We start from the raw sequence: 21,471 nt of genomic DNA on the forward strand, positions 1-21,471 counted from the left end.
GGGGGGGGGCTGGTGCAAGGAAAGCCAGGTGATCCCATCCCAGTAAGCTGTTCACATGTCTCCCTGTGCTCTGCAGCTCCAAATTTATTTCCACCAGGCAGCTACACGCTGGTTTAAGCCTCATTAAGAAGCAGTATGTTCCTGGGCTGACATGTCAGATTTTTAAATGACCTTTGTACCGACAACAGCATTACCAAGCTGCTAAGAACGGGGGGGGGGGGGGAAAGATAAAAAAAACGTGGTTTTCCATGATTAGGAGAGGTACAACTTGTGGTTGTTTGCGTTTATTTGAGTTCTAAAAAAACCCACCTGTCAGTAAAGCAAGCCATAAAAAAAATAATAAAAAAAAGGGGCAATTCTCTCTCTGAAGGGCAGCTGTGACATCAGCACTGCTGGCCATTCTTAATTGGGACTTATCACCCAAGGTAAACAGGAGTGACTATCAGTTAATGAACAACACAACCCCCCCCCAGGCTGAATTTTAAAGAGCGTTTTCTCCTGCTGCAATCTCCTAATGAAAACACAGCAGTTCAAACCCACCGAATTCGCTTACGAAAGTCTCCTTTTATTTTAGGATGTATTAAGACACCAGGGCTGATTCACTTGCCTGTGTGCTCATAAGGTGGCTTAAAAGGAGCTGCTGAAACATCACAACGATCCTTATCTTCCACAGGGCTTTTCTTTTTAGTCCTTTTCTTGCCAGAGAAAAATATAGAAAGGCAATTGAGAGATCAGATGGACGAACGAGTTCAACCATCCCGGAACACATCTCGCCTCACAAACACACTGCTGAGCCCAGGAAAACAAGCCTGGACCAGTTGGGTTGTTTTTTTTTTTTTCCTTGTGCCCAGCTATATCCTATTGACACTTGAAGGGAAGAGTAATTACTGGTCTGACAGAGTTGTGCTGAAGATGATCTTCGGACGTCCCTCAGAGGCAGCGAGGAACCAAAAGCAGCGCCTGGATCCCAAAGGAATCCCAAGGGAATCCCACCAACACCCCATGAGCCAGAGCAGCCTCAAAAGGTAAAGGCAAGATGCTCAGACAGCTGATTCTGGCAAATAGAGGTGCTCCAACACCGACAGGACACTGGGAACACAACCCAACAGATCCTGGGAATCCAGCAGGGATGTCACCGAAATTTCCTACCATCTCCACGGGGGAGAAAGCTACAAAATAATCAATAATTCCAGGGTTTTTTTTTTCCTATCACCCACGAAAAATCCAGCTGAAAATATTGAGCAAGACAACCCCATTAGATTTTCTGTCATGATAGAACCTTGTGTTACATACCCTCTGCTAACACAGCACTAACAGCCTCCTCCAGCTTCCAGGGGTGCTTTCTCTGGGAAAAATAGTGAAGGCAGCTGCCTGATGAAGTTAAATTAGGTGCTCCCTCTCCTTCAGCAAGCAGCACAGAACCCACACTGTTTCAGCTACCTCTTTATTTGCACTACCAGGCTGGTTGGTAACAAACCTGCTCCAAAAATAAAGCGACAAACAGTAAAAAAGAAAGAACATACTCTTCCTTAAACTGGCCAAAAAAAAAATAAATATATAAAATCTATCTAAAAAATAAGTCAGATGTTTCTCTGCTCCCCACGAGGACACCTGAGAAAGTTCAGGTTACGACGAATTCCAAAAATAAACGTGAAAAATGTTCAGATAAGAGGAGGAAAATCTTAACCCACGTCTGCTGACTGAACACAGCCCCGACCACGGCGCTGCGAGAACGCTCCCCGGGTCCCGGCCCGAAAACCCCCCGAGATTTCAGGCATTCAGAGAGAGAATCTCTCTTGCCTGACAGAGGCAGCCCAGCTAATTCACACATGCAAAAGAAGTGGTGTGGCCACTGAGCCGGCACTTCGTTGTCTGACCAGAATTTGGGGGCTAAATATAACGAGCCGTAGGTGGCCGGAGCGTTTTTGCTTTCTCAGCCGAGTGGGGATAAATGTGTTTCTTCCTGCTGTCAGCGTCCATAAATTTAGTCTTAATGACAAGTAAAAGGCCTTTAGATGGAGTTAAATGGCTCTAATTGTACGAGAGAGCTCAAACTTGCAGCGCAGTGCAGGCAGCTCCTACATCAGGTCCAGCTCCAGCGCAAATTGCTGCGGAGAGGTCGTGGAAACACGCCTGGAACTGCAATAATCAAACCTTCCAGGTAATAAATCTGGGGGTTTTTTTCTCCCCCCTTCGTGTTAAGAAACCCCCGAAGTGTCCTGGATTTTAATGCCTTAAGAACAAAGTCCTTAATTCATAAGCAATTTGTGACCCCAGAAAAATGTTTGCGATTGGTTTTTAATCGCCGCTACGTTCCGGGTCGACCGATTTCCAAACGGATCCAAGATATCCCCGTCTACGTCCGGAAAGGTTAAATATGTTTTACTTTATGCATTATCCATTACTACCTCCCTCTTCCCTACTTCCACACTTGCAAAGATTAAACACCAAGCCGCTTCCCTAGCAGAGCTCTGTGTGTTTTGGGACTCTCCAGATCAGCACCGGGAGAACTGGTTTATGACAATGCGCTCGCTCACCTGCATCGCTCTCCTCTGGAAAACCAGGCTTTATTTCTGGAATAAAAACAGGGATTGGTAGCCATTACATGTGTCAGGAACACAGCAGCTTTCAGGCACTGTCCCTTAGCCATCATCCTCTTTTAGTGGCATTAGGGAATGGGGACCTCAAGGAGGCAGGAAGCGTTTTGGATTTACAGCAGGAAAAGCACCAGCAGCTTCCCACGAGGCAAAGCACACAGATGACTAAAGGCTCTTTTTATTATTGATTACCTAATGGGAGAGAGGGAAGTAGAGCTTGTGGCCGGGACCACCACGCTCCCATCAAAACACAGCTGCCCTGCCAAGGACACGGAGTGGGAAGAGTGACCAAGGTCACGGCCACAGGTGTCACCGAGAGCACTTTTCAAAAGAAATTGGCCCCGGAGCTCCTACGCACTTCTTAAGGGACTATTTATGGGAGCAGAAGTTGTTCTTAATTCTGCAAGAAGCAGCAGCAGCAGAGGTCACGATTGGAGCTTCGGCGGCTCTGAGGGCTCAACATCCCTGGAAGCGGGAGCAGGTGTCACCAGGCTTTTCAAAAACCTATTTTAACGCCGCAGGAACCGGCGTTCCGGAGCGACGTCCCGCTCAGGCCCTGCCCGCGGGAGGAAAGGAAGACAACCCTGTGACAGAGGCTGTTCCTCTCACCCAAAGACACCCCTGTGACAGAGGCTGCTCCTCTCCAGCCTTCCCAGCTCCACAACCCTGTGACAGAGGCTGCTCCTCTCCAACGAAGACAACCCTGTGACAGAGGCTGCTCCTCTCCAGCCTTCCCAGCTCCACAACCCTGTGACAGAGGCTGTTCCTCTCACCCAAAGACACCCCTGTGACAGAGGCTGCTCCTCTCCAGCCTTCCCAGTTCCACAACCCTGTCACAGAGGCTGCTCCTCTCCAGCCTTCCCAGCTCCACAACCCTGTGACAGAGGCTGCTCCTCTCCAGCTCCACAACCCTGTCACAGAGGCTGCTCCTCTCCAGCCTCCCCAGCTCCGTCACTTCGCGGCGGTTTCGCTCTGAATCACGAATTTCCGCCTCCGTTTTCGGGGGGAGCCCCACGAGTCAGGGAGTTAATGAGCTGCTGCGACCTAATCAGGGCGGCCACACCACGCCAGCCACACCTCCGGCGAGTGTCAGAGCACTTCAAAGGCCCAGCAGTCCTTAAACTCTCCCTGTGAGCAAGGGCTGCTCCCTTCCCCAGCATCCTGGTGGAAAGGTGAGCCCAGCCAGAGCCGGCTGACTCGCCTTATATGGCTTCCAAGGCACAGTTTCCGCTTGCCCAAGCTCGGGCAGGGTGGAAAAACTTTGCTTCCTCGCTACTACTCCGCCCATGCCGGGCTCTGAAAAGCATCCACTGAGCGCTGGAGGTGAGAGGAATGGAAGGAAGGAATGGAAGAATTTACACTCGGCTCCTTGGAAGAGGTAAAGCCACGGCTTTGGCAACGACCTGGATCACCTCGAGCACCGGGATGGGGGGGAGAAGTGGGAGCTGAGGAGCCGACACAGGCAGGGATGCAGAGGGAAGCTGTAACCACAGCTTTTATTCTTTGCATTCCATACGAAAAAATCCGGATTTTTCTTGCTATTCAGATGCACTTAAGCCTCTCCCATTTGATGGCAGCGAGCTTCCCGAGGCAGGAGCATTATTTCCTTTCACTGATTTAACCATCACACACTTTGGTTGCACCAGGAGGTAGAAAACACCCTCAGCTCAGTTTTACACACTTATTTTCTGCACAAGTCGATATTGCTGCCAACAATTCTAAAGCCAGTTCTACCTCCTGGTCACAGTGAGGTTCATGTCATCCAGCTCTGCGTCATTATCAGCTTCTCTGAGCATCACAAACAGCCCAACCCTCCTGTTCACTGAACAAACAGCCACCTTCATCATCCTGAACATCCACAAGTGCAAGAAAACCGCTGGCTAGAAATGAGGCCCAGTGGATGCAGGCAATTAAAAAGCTGCCTCATCTTCAATAAATGCTCTTACTTTGTGGATGACAAAGTTGTTTCATTTCTAAAAATGTGTGCACGCTCACTTTTTCTATCCTTGCTGGCCCGTATCAAGATCATCCCTTTTTTTCCCCAGCAGATTTCCCTCAGTGCAGGGAATCAGGGAGAGATTTATCTCCAACCATCAGTGGGTTTGTCTTTGCTCTCATCTGCTGGTCACCAAATGGCAGCACCCGGCTCGTCCACGCCACAGATTCTCTCAGAAGAGAGAAAAATGGTGGCAAAGGAGCTTATAAAACTAAGTTCTGCCAATTCCCTTGTTCCTCTCTTTTTTTTTGGGGGGGGGGACTGGGGAAGGCAGAAACACAGCCCGTTTGATTTTCTCACAGAAACCAGGAGCCAAAACCAACTGAAATCAGCGCCGGAGCTGGAAAGGTACAACAAAACTCACACAAACATAAAGTCTAGACACTGAAATGTGGAAATATGATTCAAATAACCACAACTGGCACTCACAAGGCACTGATTGCAGCCCATCGCAGGACGGGCCCTCAGTGGGGAGGAACACAGAAGAAAGATTAAATTAGCTCTTGCACCTCAGTAGTAGAAAATATGGATCCTGTGGGCACAGTGATATGGATTGAGCTGGAGTTCCTTCCTTCCTGCTGGGCTTTTTGCTGGGATTTAAGTAACACACGTCTGCTCTTGCTAAATAATGACAATTAGCTTAAACTGCCATAGAATGGTTTGGGTTGGAAAGGGACCTTAAAGCTCATCTTGTTCCATGGGTAGGGACACTCTCCACTAGCCCAGGTTGCTCCAAGCCCTGTCCAACCTTGCCTTGGACACTTCCAGGGATGGAGCAGCCACAGCTTCTCTGGGCAACCTGCTCCTGTCCTCGCATCCCTGATCCCGTAGGAACAAACCCGTCCCGAGTGTCAGGTGGCTGCTCTTATCAAAGCACGGCTGAACCACATGGGGCTCAAAAATATACAAGCCCAGGAGTCAAGAGAGGATGTTTGTGCTGATGAAATCTAAATACTACGAAGATTTGGGCAACCAGTGGCTTTCAGGAAGTTTCACGGTACCCGCTGAACCCGCGTCATGTGGGGACACCAACCCGAAGGACAAAGTCTGCGTCTGCCACGGAACCCAACGGCACAGAACGGGGCTGAAAACATCTGTTTTCCAGGAAAACATCTCAGTTTTCCAGGAAAACTCGGGCTGAAGTGTTCCCTCCTGAAGTGTTCACTCCAGGGAAGTGCTGCACAGAGGGAGAGCGGAGGGTTAACTGCGATCAGGCCGGACCAGATCAGGGAAGACTCCAGGTGGGTGGAGGTGGGCAGTTCAGGCAAGTCCTGCTTGCCAGCAGTGACCTCTTTTTGAGTTAAACAAATGCTGGTTTCTTTAAATTAGAAAAAGGCACTAGTCCAATGTAAAGAAAAGAGAGAGACCAAGCGCACGGAGCAGTGTTTTTTCTAGGCTGTAATGCAAAAAAGGATTGGATTTTGGAAGCCTGCTTTTCCCAGTGCACCACCACTCTGCAAACCAACTGCTGAGGGGTTCAGCACGCTCTTTGAGTACGTAAATGCTTGAAAAAAAAAAACCAACACCAAAACCCACACCAAAACCCCCAGTCAGAAGGCAACACCAGGTTACCATGGTGTGCAAAAGTTGCCTCACGTACATGGGATGTTTCTAAGCAACACATGAGCCACTACAGAAAACTCTTATCAGCAAATCCAAGCTCCTTTCCTGGGTAATGCATCTAGGTCAAGCCAAGGCACACGGAGCACTGAAGCCCAGTTTTGGTGATGCCTCCTCTGTATCCACCCTGGATAAAAATATTAGCATAGTTCAGGTTATCAGGCTTTATTTTCATCAGCATTAAACTCACTGCAGAAACAGCAATAACCTTAATTATTCACAGGTAACTCGATCCCAGCCTTCCTGGTGCTGTGACGCTGAGTTGTGACCACTTCTTCCCCCTCTCAGCTTCAACTCTCCTCACCCCAAAAAACCTCAATAAACCTAAATAAAAATAAAAATACTGCACATGACTGTGATCCCCAAACGAGGGTGTCCAGCACAGGACCCCAGACACAGGGTATCTCTTCAAACTCTACCTAAACCCGATGCAGCCACTCCATCCATTCAAACGCATTCCCCTGTGCATTAGCAGCAAAACCACTAACTCAGCCAAAATGTATTCTTCTCCCATGGATTAGCTGGCACAAATTAGTGCGGGAGTGACGCATGCAGTCTGTCCCTTCCCATTTTTCAACATGCACAAACACCAGGGATTTGGAGACGCTTCACAAGTTTTCTGCTTACAAGTTGCGGGCAGAGTTTAAATCGTCTGAAATGCGCAAATTGTTTCGGAGATAACACACGTTCATTTTACTGACCAGACCTCAGATGCTCTTTTCAAACCACGTTTTCCCCTCCCCTCGGCAGCGATAAAGGCTCTGCTGCTGTCCCAGCACGGCGAGGGAACTGTTTCAACAGCCACCAGCCCTCTCTGCCAGGCAGCACCACCAACAAAAATCAACTGAACAGGGCAGAGCACTTCAGACAGGCTCAGAAAAGCCCTGATGTTGGAGGATCACTCTGAGCTGACCAGCAAGTGCAGGGGCCACTCGAGGCAGGACACGCTGGCCGGGTCCCCGGGAGACTCATTGCTCTGAAGAGACTCTTCAGATCTGTTACATTTCAGAGAGAAATAAAAAAAAATATTGTAACAGCTTTCCTTTCTCCCTTTGCTGCTGTTCGAGTGGAATAAGAAACCAAGTACAGAATATGCTGAAAAGGAGCAAGGGTTTAGTCTTGACACAGTCACCTGAATCCAACTGCAAGAGCCATGGACACAAGTCACCATCTATTCCACTTAAATCACCTTAAACTAAAAAAGGAGCAACCCAGCCCCATAGAAATAACCTAAAGGGTTAATGCTCGAGCTCGTTTCCCCCAGTACCGCCAGAGAGCAAAAAGTTATTAATTCAAATTCAACCTCTCTGATTAATGGCGGTGAACGATTTGCTGATAAAAAGCAGATCACGTTTGATAAAAACAAAAAAGGCACCATCCCTCACAAGAATTCTGTCACAAACTTTTCTGTTCTCCCTTGGCACGTCACCAATTAGACCTACTCCTTTAGCCTGCTACCACCAGCATAAAAAAAAAAAAAAAAAAAAATAAAAGCATAATGGGTTTATAATTTGCCACCGAATCCCATAGCAACTGTACGTCACTTCAGATGTAAATTACAGACAATTCCTTCCAATGCCGTTCGAAAACTATAGAGCTGAATCTATAATTTGAGCAGATCCAAGCGGCAGAGGGTTGAGAGAGAGAGAGAGAGAGAGAGAAAAAGCTACCCTAAATAATTGAGAGGAAACTGCCACGGGCCAAAACATTCAGTGTCTCTTTGTCCCCCTTCGCTTTCGAACGGGAGGTGCCACATTGGGGTCAGCGTGGAGAACACTGAGCAACAGGAGTTGAGCAGTTCAGGGCGTTCTGCAGATCCTGTCCCATTTTTGCTGATGAGGAGGAGACGTACGTGTGCGATGAGCTTCCTCTCCAGCCTCCTCTGATTCATTTGGTCGTGTCACCGACTCATGTTCCCGATGTCGTAAGAGCCTCAATTTTGACGGACTACAGCATCAGTGAATTAATAGGACAGGAAAAAACAGGTTACAGGGGAGGAGGAATGATGCAAAAAAGCTTTAAAGATAATTCAATGAATTTTGATTCGAAAGGCGGATTGTTCTTCTCCTCCTGACACCTGCAAGCAGCTTTCAATTCCCAAGTCAGCATGAATACGCATTACCCTAAAGACCCTGTAATGACAGCACAGCCTTCATTTTGTGTTTCAGTGCTTTGAACACAGCAAGATGAAGGCATCTCCACCAACTGCTCCAAAAGGCAAGGCTGAGAAGTTCTTTCAATAAACAGCCACTGCAAGGGGTCGGGTTAACCCTGATCTTCACGGAATCGCTTCTCTCACAGTCGGGGAAGGTGACTCGGGAAGCCACATCTATCAGACCACGGCTCCAAAACTCAGCTCAGCTAGCTGAGCACGGGGACAACGTGCTTTGGTTATCTCAGCTCAGTCCCCAATAAATATTTGTGCATCTGCCAAAGTTCACCAGTGAATCAACCAATGGCTTCAGTTCAAAACACTCCGGGGTAGCCGGGGCAGAGAGGAACAACAGGAGCAGGAGGTGCTGCTCAGCTGCATCACACACGGACCAAGGGATGCTACAACCTACTTTACATCCTCCTAAAACCACCATGCAAGCCAGGACCAGGGCTGGGAGCTGAGGTGAGCCTGGCCTCCATCATTAGGTCAACACATGAGCTCCAGATAACAGGGAAAGGTGTGGAATTGTGTCACTTCGCTCGTTATCAAATGACCACCCCTCACACAAGCTCCAGCCGCAAAGGGAGGTTTTAAATAACTACGTGAAAGTTGGGAAATTCCCAGGTAAGGGTTCCAGGAACAGCCCTAACACTGTTTGCCTGCTGTCAGCACCTTCAGCACAAGAGACAGACCCACTGCCAAGGGGCACTCAGGTCTGCCGTGTGGCATTTTCAACCGGGCACGAAGAGCGGGACTTACCCAGAAACCCCTCGTGATGCTGCTAAAAAAACAGGTGTGAACATCAAAGGATGAGTGCTAGGGATGGAGATGTATCTAAGGGTATCAGGTGGGGATGGATAAAACATCTTGTCATCAAGGATGGGGTTCAGGAGAAGGAATGAAAGAAGAAAACAAGGAGGGGCGTAAGGAGTTCCCTTGTACCTCGACACGGGCAGCAAGAAAGCTGGAGACAAACCAGAACAGATGTGAAAAAGCCACAGAATCATCTAATCCCAGAGTGGTTTGGGTTGGAAGGACATTAAGGCCCATCTTGTTCCACCCCCTGCCACGAGCAGCGACACATTCCACTATCCCAGATTGCTCCAAGCCCCGTCCAACCTGGCCTTGGCCACGTCCTGCTTTTTTGGGAAGGCCTGAACACGACCCCGAAGGGAAGGCAGCAAACTGAAGGTTGGTCTAGAATTACACCCCTGGGAGAACCCAGAGTTGTTTTAGGGGAACACACCAGACCAGTTGCATTTCACCAGTGGACAAACCGAGCTGGGACAGCCTCGCCACCGCTCGGCCCTCGGAGCTGAGCCGCCGGAGCTCGCGCTTTCACAACCCCGGGGAAGAGGTTTCAGGGACAGCAAGTTTCACAAGGGGCAGCCAGGTGACATCTCACAGTGTCCCCTGTGAAGCCAGTGCTACCTCTTTTTTTTCAAGACTCTTATTTCTGTCAGGTGAGCCACTGGAGAAAAAAAGAAACCCTTTTCGGGATCGGGAAAAGCCGGAGCCCTGTGGAGCTCCTCAGCAGCAGCTCCACATCCTCTGAACACGACACAGGAACAGCTTGCTGGAACACAAGAGTTGGGCATCAACAGCACAGAATCCCAGACTGGGTTGGGTTGGGAGGGACCTCGAAGCTCAGCTCATTCCACCCCCTTCCACGGGGCAGGGACACCTTCCGCTAGACCAGGTTGCTCCAAGCCCCATCCAACATGTGGACCCACGACCGTTTTCCTCCCTGGGACACAGAGAATTCCAGCAGAGACCCAAGAAGACAAATATCTGCTTCTCCACAGCCCTGCTGCCTGATGCACACACATGGTGCAGCTCCACACCAAGCCTGCAACTGCTCTGGCACAAGGGACACTCCAAACAAATGGCAGCTCGCCCGGCTGGGTGATCATTTTTGGATTATGTAATCCCAATACATTATTATTAGACCAAGAACAAACTCAAGCAAGGAACTGAAGACATTTCCCTGCCCGTTCTGGCAGAGGGACAGAGTCTTGTCGCAGGAATCGGCACGGATGTGCTACCCCGGTGCCCAAAACAGGTCAGACTGCACACGTTGGACTCCAGGTAACACAAACAGCAGGATTGGATTCCAGGCCATTATCCATATTACACAACGCCGCCGTCAGCTCCACCACATTTCAAACCAAACCGAGCAGAAGGAGAGCCTGAGCAAATTTTTTCCATTTAACTGCTGCAGCCCGAAATTAAAAGCGGAGCTGGGCTGGACAAACACAGGCTGCAAAGGTGTGTTGGAGGCGGTTCCTGGCGTGGCCGTGGCCCGGCGCTTCCGAGGAAGCCGAGACGTTCCCCGAGCTGGAGAAACTGTTTATAGAACCGATGCAGAAGGAGCATATGTGTTTAATAGCCCACTAATTGTTGCGTTATTCACTACACAAACAAGCAGCTCTTCTGCCCCTTATCCCTTCCTGCCCAGTTAATCACCAGGAGCCTCTGACTATTTCTCTTTTGGGTGGTGGTGAAGGAAGCAAAGTTCATTAGTGGCCGTTGGCCACCAAACAATCCAGAGCCCAGGCTTCATTTAGAAAATAAACACCACTATTCATGTGTGACACGGACTCAGAATAGCTTCCCAAAATATTTAATGCAGCTGCCTGTAGCCTTCCTACTCTCCCTCCCCCCCCCCCCCCAAAAAAAGGCTTTCCTAATATATAGGAAAGACTTATATGGATTATTTGTTTCATTTTCAGACCAAAAAAAAAAAAAAGCTACTAATTCAGTCTACCCAAGTCACTTATTGCTACTGACTTCTCATAATGCTGATAAACACTCATTAAAATATAAGTTGATAAACCCTGGTACAGTCATTACCTTCGTCCTCATACAGAGATTGCCCAATTCAGTGATGTGATGTAACCAACACCCTAAATTAAAAATAGTGTTGTGACAACATATGGTTTATCCTACAGAAGCTGGCAGGCAGGACGCTCCTAATGACAAACGGGTTTAGGCTCCCAGCTTCCCCCAGCAAGGTGAGGAGACAGAAATGTTCGTCACAGGATCAGAGGCGGAAAAAAATAAAATAAAATAAAATAAAATGACACCGAAAACGACAGTTTTGAACCCCTCTCCGGTCCATCCCAACGCCTGCCGCTGCTGCCGAGTGCTGCCATCATTCTTTATTTACATGACTAATAAGCTCTCTGGATGCATTTCAGGGAAATCGCTCGGAAAAGACAATCTGGAAATTTCAAAATACAGCCCCAGTCTGAACGTGCCTCCCCCCCCCTTCCCGGGGAGGGAAGTACTGGGCTATGGGGGCGGCAGGGGGGTACAACCGGGTGCCCCGGGGAAGGGGGGGACCCCCTACCCAGTCCGGGATGGCAGCACCGGGGGTGAGCCCCCCTTTTTCCCCCCCTCCCCGGTCCTGGAAACCCACATCACGTTCACCGGGGGAACGGGGAGGGGGGTGGGGGGGGGCATCGACGTCCCTCCATCCCCCTCCCCAGACACTCCCGGGCACTGACGGCAGTTCCCGTCACCTCCCGGGGGGACACCGAGCGCCCACCCCCGCACCGAGACCGCGGGGTGTGGGTCCCCATCACCCACGGGGGGGGCACATTGGGGTCCTTCCTTTACCCACCGGGGGGGGTACACTGGGGTACCTCCATCACCCACCGGGGGGGGTGAAGCACATTGAGGTCCCCCCTTTACCCACCGGGGGGGGCACATTGGGGTCCTTCCTTTACCCACTGGGGGGACATACTGGGGACCCCCTTTACCCATCGGGGGGGGGGGCACATTGGGGTCTCCCCAGCAGCTACCGGGAAGTGTGGTGGGGGTACGACACACACCCCCCGACCCCTCCCGGTGCCCCTCGGGCACTTACCGGAGGATCACGACCCCTCCCCCGGTTACCCACCGGGGGGCCCATCGGGACCCCTTAAACGCCAGTGGAGGGACACACACACACACACACACACACACGACACCGGGGGGCGTTCCGAGCCCCCTCGGTCTCCCTCAACCCCCTGGCATCGGGATCGCCCCCCACCCCCCCTCCCGCCTTCCCCGCTCACTCACGGAGCGGGGGGGTCGGGGCAGGAGCTCCCGCACCCCCTCGGTGTCTCACCGCGGAGCCCTCGCACCACCACCGACCCACCTCCCCTCTCACCCCCGCGGGGGGCTCCCTCCCTCCGGGGGCCTCGTGGCGACCGCCCGCCCTCTGCCTCCCTCCCTCCCTCCCCTCCGCGGGGCCGTGCCCGGGGCCCCGCAGCCCCCTCCTTACCTTACAAGCCTGGTAGCTCTCGAAGGCGCGCAGGGCGCTCTCCGTGAGCTTGACGTGGAAGACGGAGACGCGGGTGCCGCGGCCGAGGCGGCCGCAGGACAGCCCGTACCCGCGCTCCGCCTGCAGCGCCGCCATCTTGGGACCGTCTCCCCCTCCGCGCCTGGGCCGCCGGGGCCGCCCGCCGCCGGCCACGCCTCCCCCTTATGAATTATTCATGAGCCTTTCCCGCGCCGCCGGCCACGCCCCCTCCCGGGGCGCCTGTTGCTGGGGCGAGGCGGCGGGCAGCGCGCGCGCCCATTGGCTGAGGGGAGGAGGGCGCCGCGCCGGATTGGGCGGCGCGGAGGGGGAGGCGGGGATATGTAAATGAAGGGGGAGCGGGGCATGCTGGGGAGGGTGGTCTGGCGCGCTGGGGGAGCGCGGGGAGGGGGCGGCGGGGGGGGAACCCCCGGCATGAGACCCCCCCGGGTATGAACCCCCCGATCCCTGACATGAGCCCCCACCGGGGTATGAAACCCCCTGGGAACACCCTGCAGCTCCCCCCAGAGCAGGATTTGGGGTCCCACGCCTCCCCCTGGGCATCCCCCCCCGGCCCAGCCCGTGGGCTCCATGTGCCCCCCACCCAAGCTGGACCCGTGGTCCCCTGGTTCCCCCCGGCCACCCAGCAGGACCCCCAGGCAGAGCTCTGTGCTCTTCAGGCCTCTCCAGGGCCAGGCATCCCCCCCCCAGCCATGGGAGCTGCTCCCTCCTGCTTTATAGCTGTGTGGGGGCCATAAAAATTTGCCTCCCCAAATGAAACAGAGCCACTCCTGGCCCCCACTGCAGCCACGAGTGTGTGTGGCAAGAGGGGGGACAGCGACGATGAATGTCTGGGTGGCAATAAAAAGGCCTGGACATGAAGGAATTGTCCTTTATTTGGGAAGTTCACAGTCAGTTTGGGGTGGGAGGACAGTGCTACAAACCCCCCTGCGAGCAGAGCTGAGGCAGCGGCAGGGCAGAGGGGGACCCCCAAAAGCTTGGACCCACAGGAGACAGCCCGGACAGGGGGTCTCCGACGCTCCCCTCTCGCCATCCCTCCCGCCACGGGTTTCTTTGGCTTCCTTTGGACATTGCACGCTCTGGGGATGTGCTGGGGAGGGGAGCGGGAGCCTCTGGGAGGGCTGAGTCCCCCAGGACACAGGGAATGTCGCTGCACCTGCCCCTGGGCACATCCACATGGCTTCCCTTCCCTTCCCTTCCCACAGCTGGGCCCAGCTTCCTTCCATGTGCCTCCCCCAGCTGAGGGGGGACAGGACCCCCCGGGATGGGGATGGCCACGACCGTACCGCTGTGTGGGAGCTCCCACTCCCCCCGACACGCTCGGGGCCGGGGGCTGAGCCCCTGATTGCCGGGAGGGTGCCTGGGGGTCTCCGCTCTGCCCGCGGCTCCATCCCTGCAGCTGCACCCGCCTGCGCCGGGAGGGATACGGGGAATGGCGGGAGGGAGACCCGGCACCTCCGGCAGAGAAAGCATCCGTGTTCCTGCAGCTGCCAGTCCACGGGAAGGGGTGGGGGAGCCCCTCAGCAGAGAGAGAGAGAGAGGCACAGGCCCGCCGCTGGTCCCGTGCCCAGGGGCCGCCCCGGCGCCGCCCTCAGTTCCTCGCCGCGATGACCACGGACAAGGCCACGCCGCCCAGCGCGATGGCCGTCGCACCAAAGAGCCACTTCCAGGGGATGGACTGCGGAGGAGGGAGCCAGGGAGGTGAGGGGATGTGCCACCCTCGCCTATCCCCGGCTCCCGGCATCCCAGACGGGGGCGTCCCAAAAAGGCAAGTGCTGCGCCGGCACGTGGCCGGAGCGTCCGCGGGGACAGCGTGTGCCGCCGGCTGCCCAGCTGACAGCTCAGGCTCCCGAGCGCAGCAGCTGGGAGCAAAGTCCGGACCCTCCAGCTGGCACCACCGGGATCCGGCGGACGGAGCCAGCACAGCCTGTTATCAGTGTTTTCCTGGCACGGCTCCCGGAGCACGGCCCCCCGTTCCCAGCGGGATTGCTGCCCGGACACAGCCCACCCACGTGGGTCACACCCGCAGCCCGGGAGCAGCGCTGTGTCACCCCCCACCCCAGGGCCTGGGGGACAATGACACATCCCCTGCGGATCCCCAATCCCCCCGGGATCCCAGCACCAGCCCCTACCCAGGGCAGCTTGTCTTTGCACTTCCTGGGGGTGCCGGAGGCGCTGGGATTCCCGAGCATCTTCCTGTACATCTCGGTCTCCACGTTCCTCTGGTCCGCGTGTTTCTTCACCAGCTTGGAGAGCTCAGCGTGGATGGTCTGGGGAGGAGAGCGAGGTGTTACCAGCCCTGCACCATCCCTGCCTGTGGTGTCACCAAACAGCAGCTCCCACCACGCCTGAGACGTGCAGGGACTTGGTGGAAGAGCTCAGAAGCAGCCGAGGGGGTGATGGCCTCATCCTGCCCCACTTCCCAGCACCATGGGCCACCCTGTGGGTCCGAGTGCCCCTCTGTCCTTTTTGGCCACTCTGTTCCCTGGCAGCAAGGAGCAGAGCCCAGGGCTGATGCCAGACATCGGGAAATGGACTTTTATCCTTTAATCGAGACAGGAAAGCGTCTGCCTTGAGGACAGACGTGCCCAAGCTCTCCCACTTGTGTCTGGAAAGCAGGCTGGGAAAGTGGGCTTAAACTCAGCCTGGTCTGAAGTGGGATTGCAGCAAGACCCAGAGCCAGTCTGTACCTGCCCAGCTGGGGCAGGAGAAGGCTCCGAGTCCTGTGTGGGGCTCCCAGAAAAGCCACAGGAAGTGCCAGGGAGCCGAGCACGGAGGGTGGCAGGAAGGGCAGGGTGGCAGGAAGGACGTCGAGGTGGCACGGCCGTGCTGTGCCCTCTGCTGGGGGTTCCCCAGGCCGTGCCACGCTGGGAAACGCTGCCTCCCACACGAGAATTTGGACGTCTGGAGGACTGGAAGCTCCTGCTCGGAGCTCCCCGGGGCTGGCACATCCCAGCAGGACGAACATCAGCATCCCACCCTGGCTCCCCAGAGCGTGCATTTTCCAAGGGGTGGGGAGAAGGGATGCCTGTGACGCCTGGAAGGTGTGACAGCCTCAGAGAACCTGTTTCCTCACGGGAGGCAGGTGGAGCCCAGCATTTCGGGAGTGTTTTCAGCACCGGTAGCCGTGGCCTGTGAGTCACCAGGGCTGCGACTGGAGAGGCCCCACCACTTCCCCGGCAGCAGCCCAAGAGCCCAGTAATTTGCTGTACTTGTGGTTTCACCGGCAACGTCACTGCAGGGCATTTGGATTTTCCAGCCCTCTCCAATTAAAAGCTCCATCAGAACAGGCTGGTGAGCAGCTGCCCTGCCCAGTGACGTGCTGGAGACGTACAGAGAATGGCTCCTGCTGCTGCTCCCTCTCCACCCTGGCCTTGCTGGGAAGTGAAGGGTTTGGGATCCTGCTCGCCCTTCTGTGGGTGCTCTCAGATCACACCCGTGGGTGCTGCTTGTGCCCCATCCAACCCCTCACCTTCAGGCACTGGATCACGACACAAATCCTGATGGTCTGGTGAAATTCCCAGAAAAGGGATGGACACAACAACGGACCCAAGCCCACCTGGAGAGCCGACTCCAAGCAGGCAGCACCTCCCTGTCTCTCCCCAGGCTCGCTCCTGCTGGGAGCCACTTCCTGGCACTGGTTTTTTGATTCCTCCCAAGGCTCCAGTCCTGCAGCTGATCATTAACCGACAGGAAATTCCTGACCCAGAGCTCGCCCTGCCCAGGCGCTGGACCGAGGTCTGGCTGCTCCCACCACCCAGTGAATCACACCTGGGGCTGCTGAGCGAGTTTGTGGGGACTCAGCTCTGCCCCACTTCCCGCAGCAGTGGCATGAGCTGCCAGAGCCACCCAGGAGAGCTGGAGCAGCCAGGACCATCCACAGCTGACAGCTGGAGCAGGGATGGGTTGGCAGGGCATCCTGCCAGTGCCAGGAGCAAAGGTCAATGAGGGAATCTTGCAACATGGAGATAAAGGACCTGCCAGCCCAGCCACGCTTGGATGTTGCACCTCATGGGGCATTGTCCCCCAGACTCTGGGGCTATTCCCAGCCTTCCTTCATGGAGCTGGGAACAGCTACAGGGGGCTTCAGCCTTCCACGGGAGACACTGAGGTTTGTAGGGACACAGACGAGAGAGGAGCACCCCACAGACTCCCAGCTCAGTGGGATTATGGGCAGCACACACCTCCAGCCTACCTTGTTTGAAGGCTCCAGCTTCAACGCTGCCTTCAAGATGGGAATGGCCTCCCTGTATTCACCCTGCTGAGCCAGGACCTGGAGAGCAAGACATGGGTTGAGCAGGATGGCTGAGGTCTGTCCCTCTGTCCCCTGGCTGAGATCTGTCCCTCTGTTCCCTGGCTGAGTTCTGTCCCTTGATCCCCTGCCTGAGGTTTGTCCCTCTGTCCTCTGGCTAAGATCTGTCCCCTGGCTGAGATCTGTCCCTTTGTCCCCTGGTTGAAACCCGTCCCTCTCTCCCCTTACTGAGATCTGTCCCCCGGTCCCCTGTCACGCCACGGACAAGGGACCCCAGCCTCACCTTTCCCTTTCGGAAGAGAGCCTTGATGTTCTCTGGCTGGTGCTCCAGCACAAGGTTACAGGACTTGAGAGCCGCCTTGTAATGGTCCAATTTGAGCTGCGAGGCCGCCAGGTTGTTGAGACATTTCACCTTCACATCCAGCAGCTCGGCCTCCTCATCTGGGCTGAAATCCACTGCCAAGACCCCGGAGCCAGGTTAGGGCAGGACAGGAGCCTGGGAGGACCCTCACTGGGGGAGGAAACAGGTACCTTTGGAGTTGGAGCCGATGATCCTGAGGGCGATGTCGTAGGAGTTGATGGCCAGCACGTAATCTGCCTGCTGGTAGAAGTAGTTGCCCCGCTCCCGTTTGCGGTTGGCCAGCTCGACCTTCTCCTTCCCGCTGAGCAGCTCCAGGTCCGGAGCGTCCCGAGCCTCCAGCAGCTCCACCTCCAGCGTGAGGGACGCGTTGGGTGGGATGTCAGGGCTCCTGCACGGAGACAGGCACAAAGCCACGGGACCACTGTCGCCTCTGTCAGCCCCACCAGGAGCTGGGCCACGCAGATTTAGCGCCGTGGCTCAGAAATCAGAGCCGGGGAAGCTTCCCAGGGGCAGGGAACGATGAAGACCTTTCTTCATGGCAAGTGAGCCGGGTGTCCCTGCCTGTGGAAGCTGAGGTTTGCCAGCTGGGCTGTCACCAGGAGAGCAGAGGCAGCTCCCACAGGCCTGTTTGGGACCACTCTGCTCCACCCCGTGCCCTCCCTGCTCACCTGCCCTGAGTGCCGTAGCAGTACTTGGCGTCCGACACGATCAAAGCCGTCTCCCCCATTTCCAGGAGCTGCACACACAGGTCCAGAGCCTGCAGGGAACAACATGGAATCATGGAATGGTCTGGGTTGGAAGAGACCTTAAAGCCCGTCCAGTTCCACCCCCCTAAAGCCCATCCACCTTCCACTGGACCAGGTTGCTCCGAGCCCCACTAACTTGGCCAACATCAGGGAGAGGAGCACGAGGCAAGGGCAGAGGAGCCACTTTGGCCAGCAAAACAGGACATCACTGACCCCCTGAGGTGAGGTCCTGCCCCACAGGGTGCAAACACAGCAGTGATAAAGCCAGACGAGCTCCCTCCCAGCCCTGACCTGCAGGACATCGCAGTCCCCCAGCGTGAAGGTGAGGGCAGGGTCCTCCTCCACCACGGTGCCATCCTCCAGCGTGGCCTTCAGGCGGATTGTCACGTCCTGGCCCTTTCGGGGACGGGTGTCCACCCCCTGGCCCGGCACCAGCGTCTTCTTCTTGAGCAAGCCGCTCCCTGGGCACGGAGAAGGACACGGTGGGGAGGGAAAAGCCCGAACCCCCCCCGCCCTGCCCTGGCTCCTCCTGGCCGGCCTTCACGGCACCGGGAGCACCGGGGAAACCCCGGAGGCCTCAGAATCAAGCGCCCTCCCGCCCCCGGGGCTCTCACCCAAAACATCGAGCCACTCCTGGGGGTCCCCGGGCGCGTCCCCCCCGCCCCGCTCGGGGGGCTGCGCATCCTCCCGCGGCGGGGCCGGCGGCCGGGCCACGTCCTCCAGCGGGGGCAGCTCGCTCAGGTCATCCTCATCCTCCTCCTCCTCCTCTTCCTCCTCTTCCAGCACCTCGAAATCCTCCGCCGTGTCCAGCGGAGACGCCTCAGCCGCCGGTGCCGGTTCGGTGCCGGTGCCCACCCGGCCCGGGCAGCCGCTCCCCGGTTCCTCCCCGCTGGACGCCATCGCGGCGGAGCAAGCTGGAGCGGGGAGAGGGGACGGGGGTCGGTGGGGCCTCGCTCTTACCGGGGGGACACGGGGAGCGCCGGGACCCACCGGGAGCAGGGGCTGCGCCAAGGGGGGCACAGGAGTGCGCGGCGCGCCGGGGAAGGGATCGGGCCCGGGGGTGGGAGGGATGGGCCCGGTGGGTTTGGTGGGCCCGGCGGGATCGGGGGGGTCGCGGCCCCGGTCCCCGTCCCGGGACTCCCGCGCCCCCCGCCCGCCCCCACGTGACCGCGGCGCGCGCCCCCCGCCCGCTCTCACCTGGCCCGCGGACCCGCGTCCGCCGGGCCCCGCCCCTCCTCTCCCATTGGCCCGGCACCGCCCACCGCGTGACGCCATTGGGCGGGGAGCACGCCCGTCAGCGCGGCCCGGCGCCGCCTTAAAGGGGCCGCTACACGCGCGGCCGCCGCGCCCCCGGCGGCGCCGGGAAGGGGTCTCCGCCGGTCCCATCAGTCCCGCCACCGGTACCGGCGCGGCCCCGTGATGCCCGCGGGGGGCCCGACCCCCCCTTCTGCCCCCCCCGCCGCTGTCCGGCACTTCCGTCCCTTCGCGGTGACGCCGCGAGGTCGCGCCCCCACGTGACGCCGCGGCCGCCGCACCCGGAAGCGGCGCGGAGCGGCCGCCGGTGCCGCCCCCGGTGCCGCTGCCCCGTCATGTGAGAGCGGCGGGACGGGCCCCCCCAGGTGCGCGGGGTGGGCTCCGGGAGGGGCTCAGCCCCGCGTGTCCCCGGGGGAGCCGCGGGAGCGGCGGCGCTACCGGGCGCGGGGGGGCGGCGGGCGGGCGGAGATCCCCCGGTACCCCCCCCGGTACCGGCGTGCGGGGCTGCCCCGGGAGCGGGCAGGGCGGTAACTCCGGTGCTGGTTGCATGGCGGGGCGGAGGGGGCCCCGGTATCGCGGATGTGGAGGGGATGGGGGGGGGGGGGGGTCCCCGTTCCGGGGGGGGGCGGGGGGGTCTCCCGCCCGCCCCCCCCCCGGCTGAGCCGCCCCCCGCGATCCCGCAGGCCACGATGGAGCCCACGGCCTCGCAGGTGTTCTGCGGGCGGGTGCTGGGCATGGTGAACGCCGAGGACGTGAATGCCATCATCCTGGCCCAGAAAAACATGTGAGTGCCCGGCGGGGGGGGGGGGGACCGGGGGGGGGGGGGGGGGAGCCCGGCACCGGGAGCCTCCCCCGGGAGAGGGTTTGGGGGTCTTTGCCGAGCTCCGCGTGCTTCCCCTTCCCACCCCCCCTACAGGTTGGATCGGTTCGAGAAGACCAACGAGATGCTGCTCAACTTCAACAACCTGTCGAGTGTGAGGATGCAGCAGATGAACGAGCGGTTCCTGCACCACACCAGGACCCTGGTGGAGATGAAGAAGGACCTGGACAGCATCTTCCGAAGGATCCGGTGGGGAACGGGGCGGGAAGGGGCAGGGACACAGCACAGTGGGGCTGGGTGGGGTGTGGGGGTGTTAAAGCAGGGTACAAATCGGAGTTTGGGGGGATGCTGGGAGTGGAATTTGTTGGAGAGGGGAAAACACGTGGAGAGGAGCTGCGGAGGCTGGAGCTTTGGGATTCTGTGATTCTGGTCTAGCCAGGATGGTCTGTGCTCCCTGGGGTGGTCACAAAACCACTCAGAGGTGGTGTGGAGGGAGAGGGGAATGGGGATGATCAGGGAGGGTGGGGAGGGAGCCCTGAGGAACCCCTTGGGATTATCCATAAATGCTGGAGAGTGGAGGGAGCTGGTGGGGCAGCTCAGCCCCGGATCCCTGAGCTCCCCATGGACTCAGCTCAATCTCTCCTCCCCAGGACACTCAAAGGGAAGCTGGCGAAGCAGTACCCCGAGGCTTTCAGCAGTGAGTGATTCCTGATGTGTGGATTCATAGAATCATGGAATGGTCTGGGTTGGGAGGGACCTTAAAGCCCATCCAGTGCCACCTTCCACTACCCCAGGTTGTTCCAACCTGGCCTTGGACACTTCCAGGGATCCAGGGGCAGCCACAGCTTCTCTGGGCAACCTGTGCCAGGGCCTCCTCACCCTCAGAGGGTGGAATTCTTTCCCAATATCCCATCTAACCCTGCTCTCTGGCAGTGGGAAGCCATTCCCCCTTGCCCTGGCACTCTGTGCTCAGTTTTCCTCCCTATTCCAAAGAACACATGAGGTGTCTCTTGGGAATGGGGAGAAACCAATGAGACATCCAGGCATGTGCTGGCCCGTGGCTGCCACTCTAAAAGTCTGGAAAACTCCTTGGTTCTATTAAATGCAGTTGCAAGAAGTTAGTGATTTACGTGCTGGTGTGTTTTTGATTGATTCCTACCACATGCAGAATTAGGGAGCTGCTCCCCTGGGGTATCTCTCACCACTGGTGTCACAGAACTAACGTCTGCCTCTTCCCTTCCAGACATCCACGAATCTCCCATCCTGGAAGACGACGACGATTTCGACCCCGTCCCCAAAAGCACCACGACCACCATCGCTACCTCTGAGCAGAGCACGGAGTCCTGTGACACCAGCCCTGATGT

The 21,471-nt window shown here is 56.9% G+C and overlaps 2 protein-coding genes across 4 annotated transcripts in view; both read right to left on the minus strand.

Annotated features, from left to right (window-relative positions):
* The window catches only part of ELL (elongation factor for RNA polymerase II), a 52,990-nt gene extending 40,195 nt beyond the window's left edge, over window positions 1-12,795 (minus strand). The window contains exon 1 of one of the 2 annotated variants that reach the window (XM_027664135.1): window positions 12,639-12,795. In XM_027664135.1, the coding sequence (XP_027519936.1) occupies window positions 12,639-12,773 (135 nt within the window). In that variant the 5' untranslated portion in view covers window positions 12,774-12,795. Of the gene's footprint in view, window positions 1-11,221; window positions 11,249-12,638 lie in introns of those variants that run through there. The other variant, XM_027664136.1, reaches the window with a different exon arrangement.
* Window positions 12,796-13,529: 734 nt separating this feature from the next.
* Window positions 13,530-21,469, minus strand: FKBP8 (FKBP prolyl isomerase 8). Of its 2 annotated transcripts, none has more exons than XM_027664137.1 (9): window positions 21,267-21,469; window positions 18,648-18,947; window positions 18,325-18,494; window positions 17,956-18,044; window positions 17,458-17,675; window positions 17,210-17,382; window positions 16,870-16,947; window positions 14,807-14,944; window positions 13,530-14,352 (listed from the first exon to the last, which is right to left on the minus strand). In XM_027664137.1, the coding sequence occupies exons 1-9, from the start codon at window positions 21,421-21,423 to the stop codon at window positions 14,266-14,268; spliced, it is 1,410 nt and encodes a 469-aa protein (XP_027519938.1). In that variant the 5' UTR covers window positions 21,424-21,469; the 3' UTR covers window positions 13,530-14,265. The 2 variants fall into 2 exon arrangements, with proteins under 2 accessions (XP_027519938.1, XP_027519939.1); XM_027664138.1 differs by lacking the exon at window positions 21,267-21,469 and adding an exon at window positions 19,231-19,280.
* Window positions 21,470-21,471: the final 2 nt, after the last annotated feature.

The sequence above is a fragment of the Corapipo altera genome, unplaced genomic scaffold (genome assembly GCF_003945725.1).
Source record: "Corapipo altera isolate COAL_440 unplaced genomic scaffold, ASM394572v1 96, whole genome shotgun sequence".
In the NCBI taxonomy this organism is placed as follows: domain Eukaryota; kingdom Metazoa; phylum Chordata; class Aves; order Passeriformes; family Pipridae; genus Corapipo; species Corapipo altera.

Excerpts from the sequence above, each read along its gene's own strand:
- FKBP8 (XM_027664137.1), bottom strand. The coding sequence starts at position 21,423 with ATGGTGGTCGTGGTGCTTTTGGGGACGGGGTCGAAATCGTCGTCGTCT. Across the intron at positions 16,948-17,209 it reads CTCTCTTCCGAAAGGGAAAG|GTCCTGGCTCAGCAGGGTGA; the intron begins GTGAGGCTGGGG and ends CTTGCTCTCCAG. Across the intron at positions 14,353-14,806 it reads GCAAAGACAAGCTGCCCTGG|TCCATCCCCTGGAAGTGGCT; the intron begins GTAGGGGCTGGT and ends CCTCCTCCGCAG.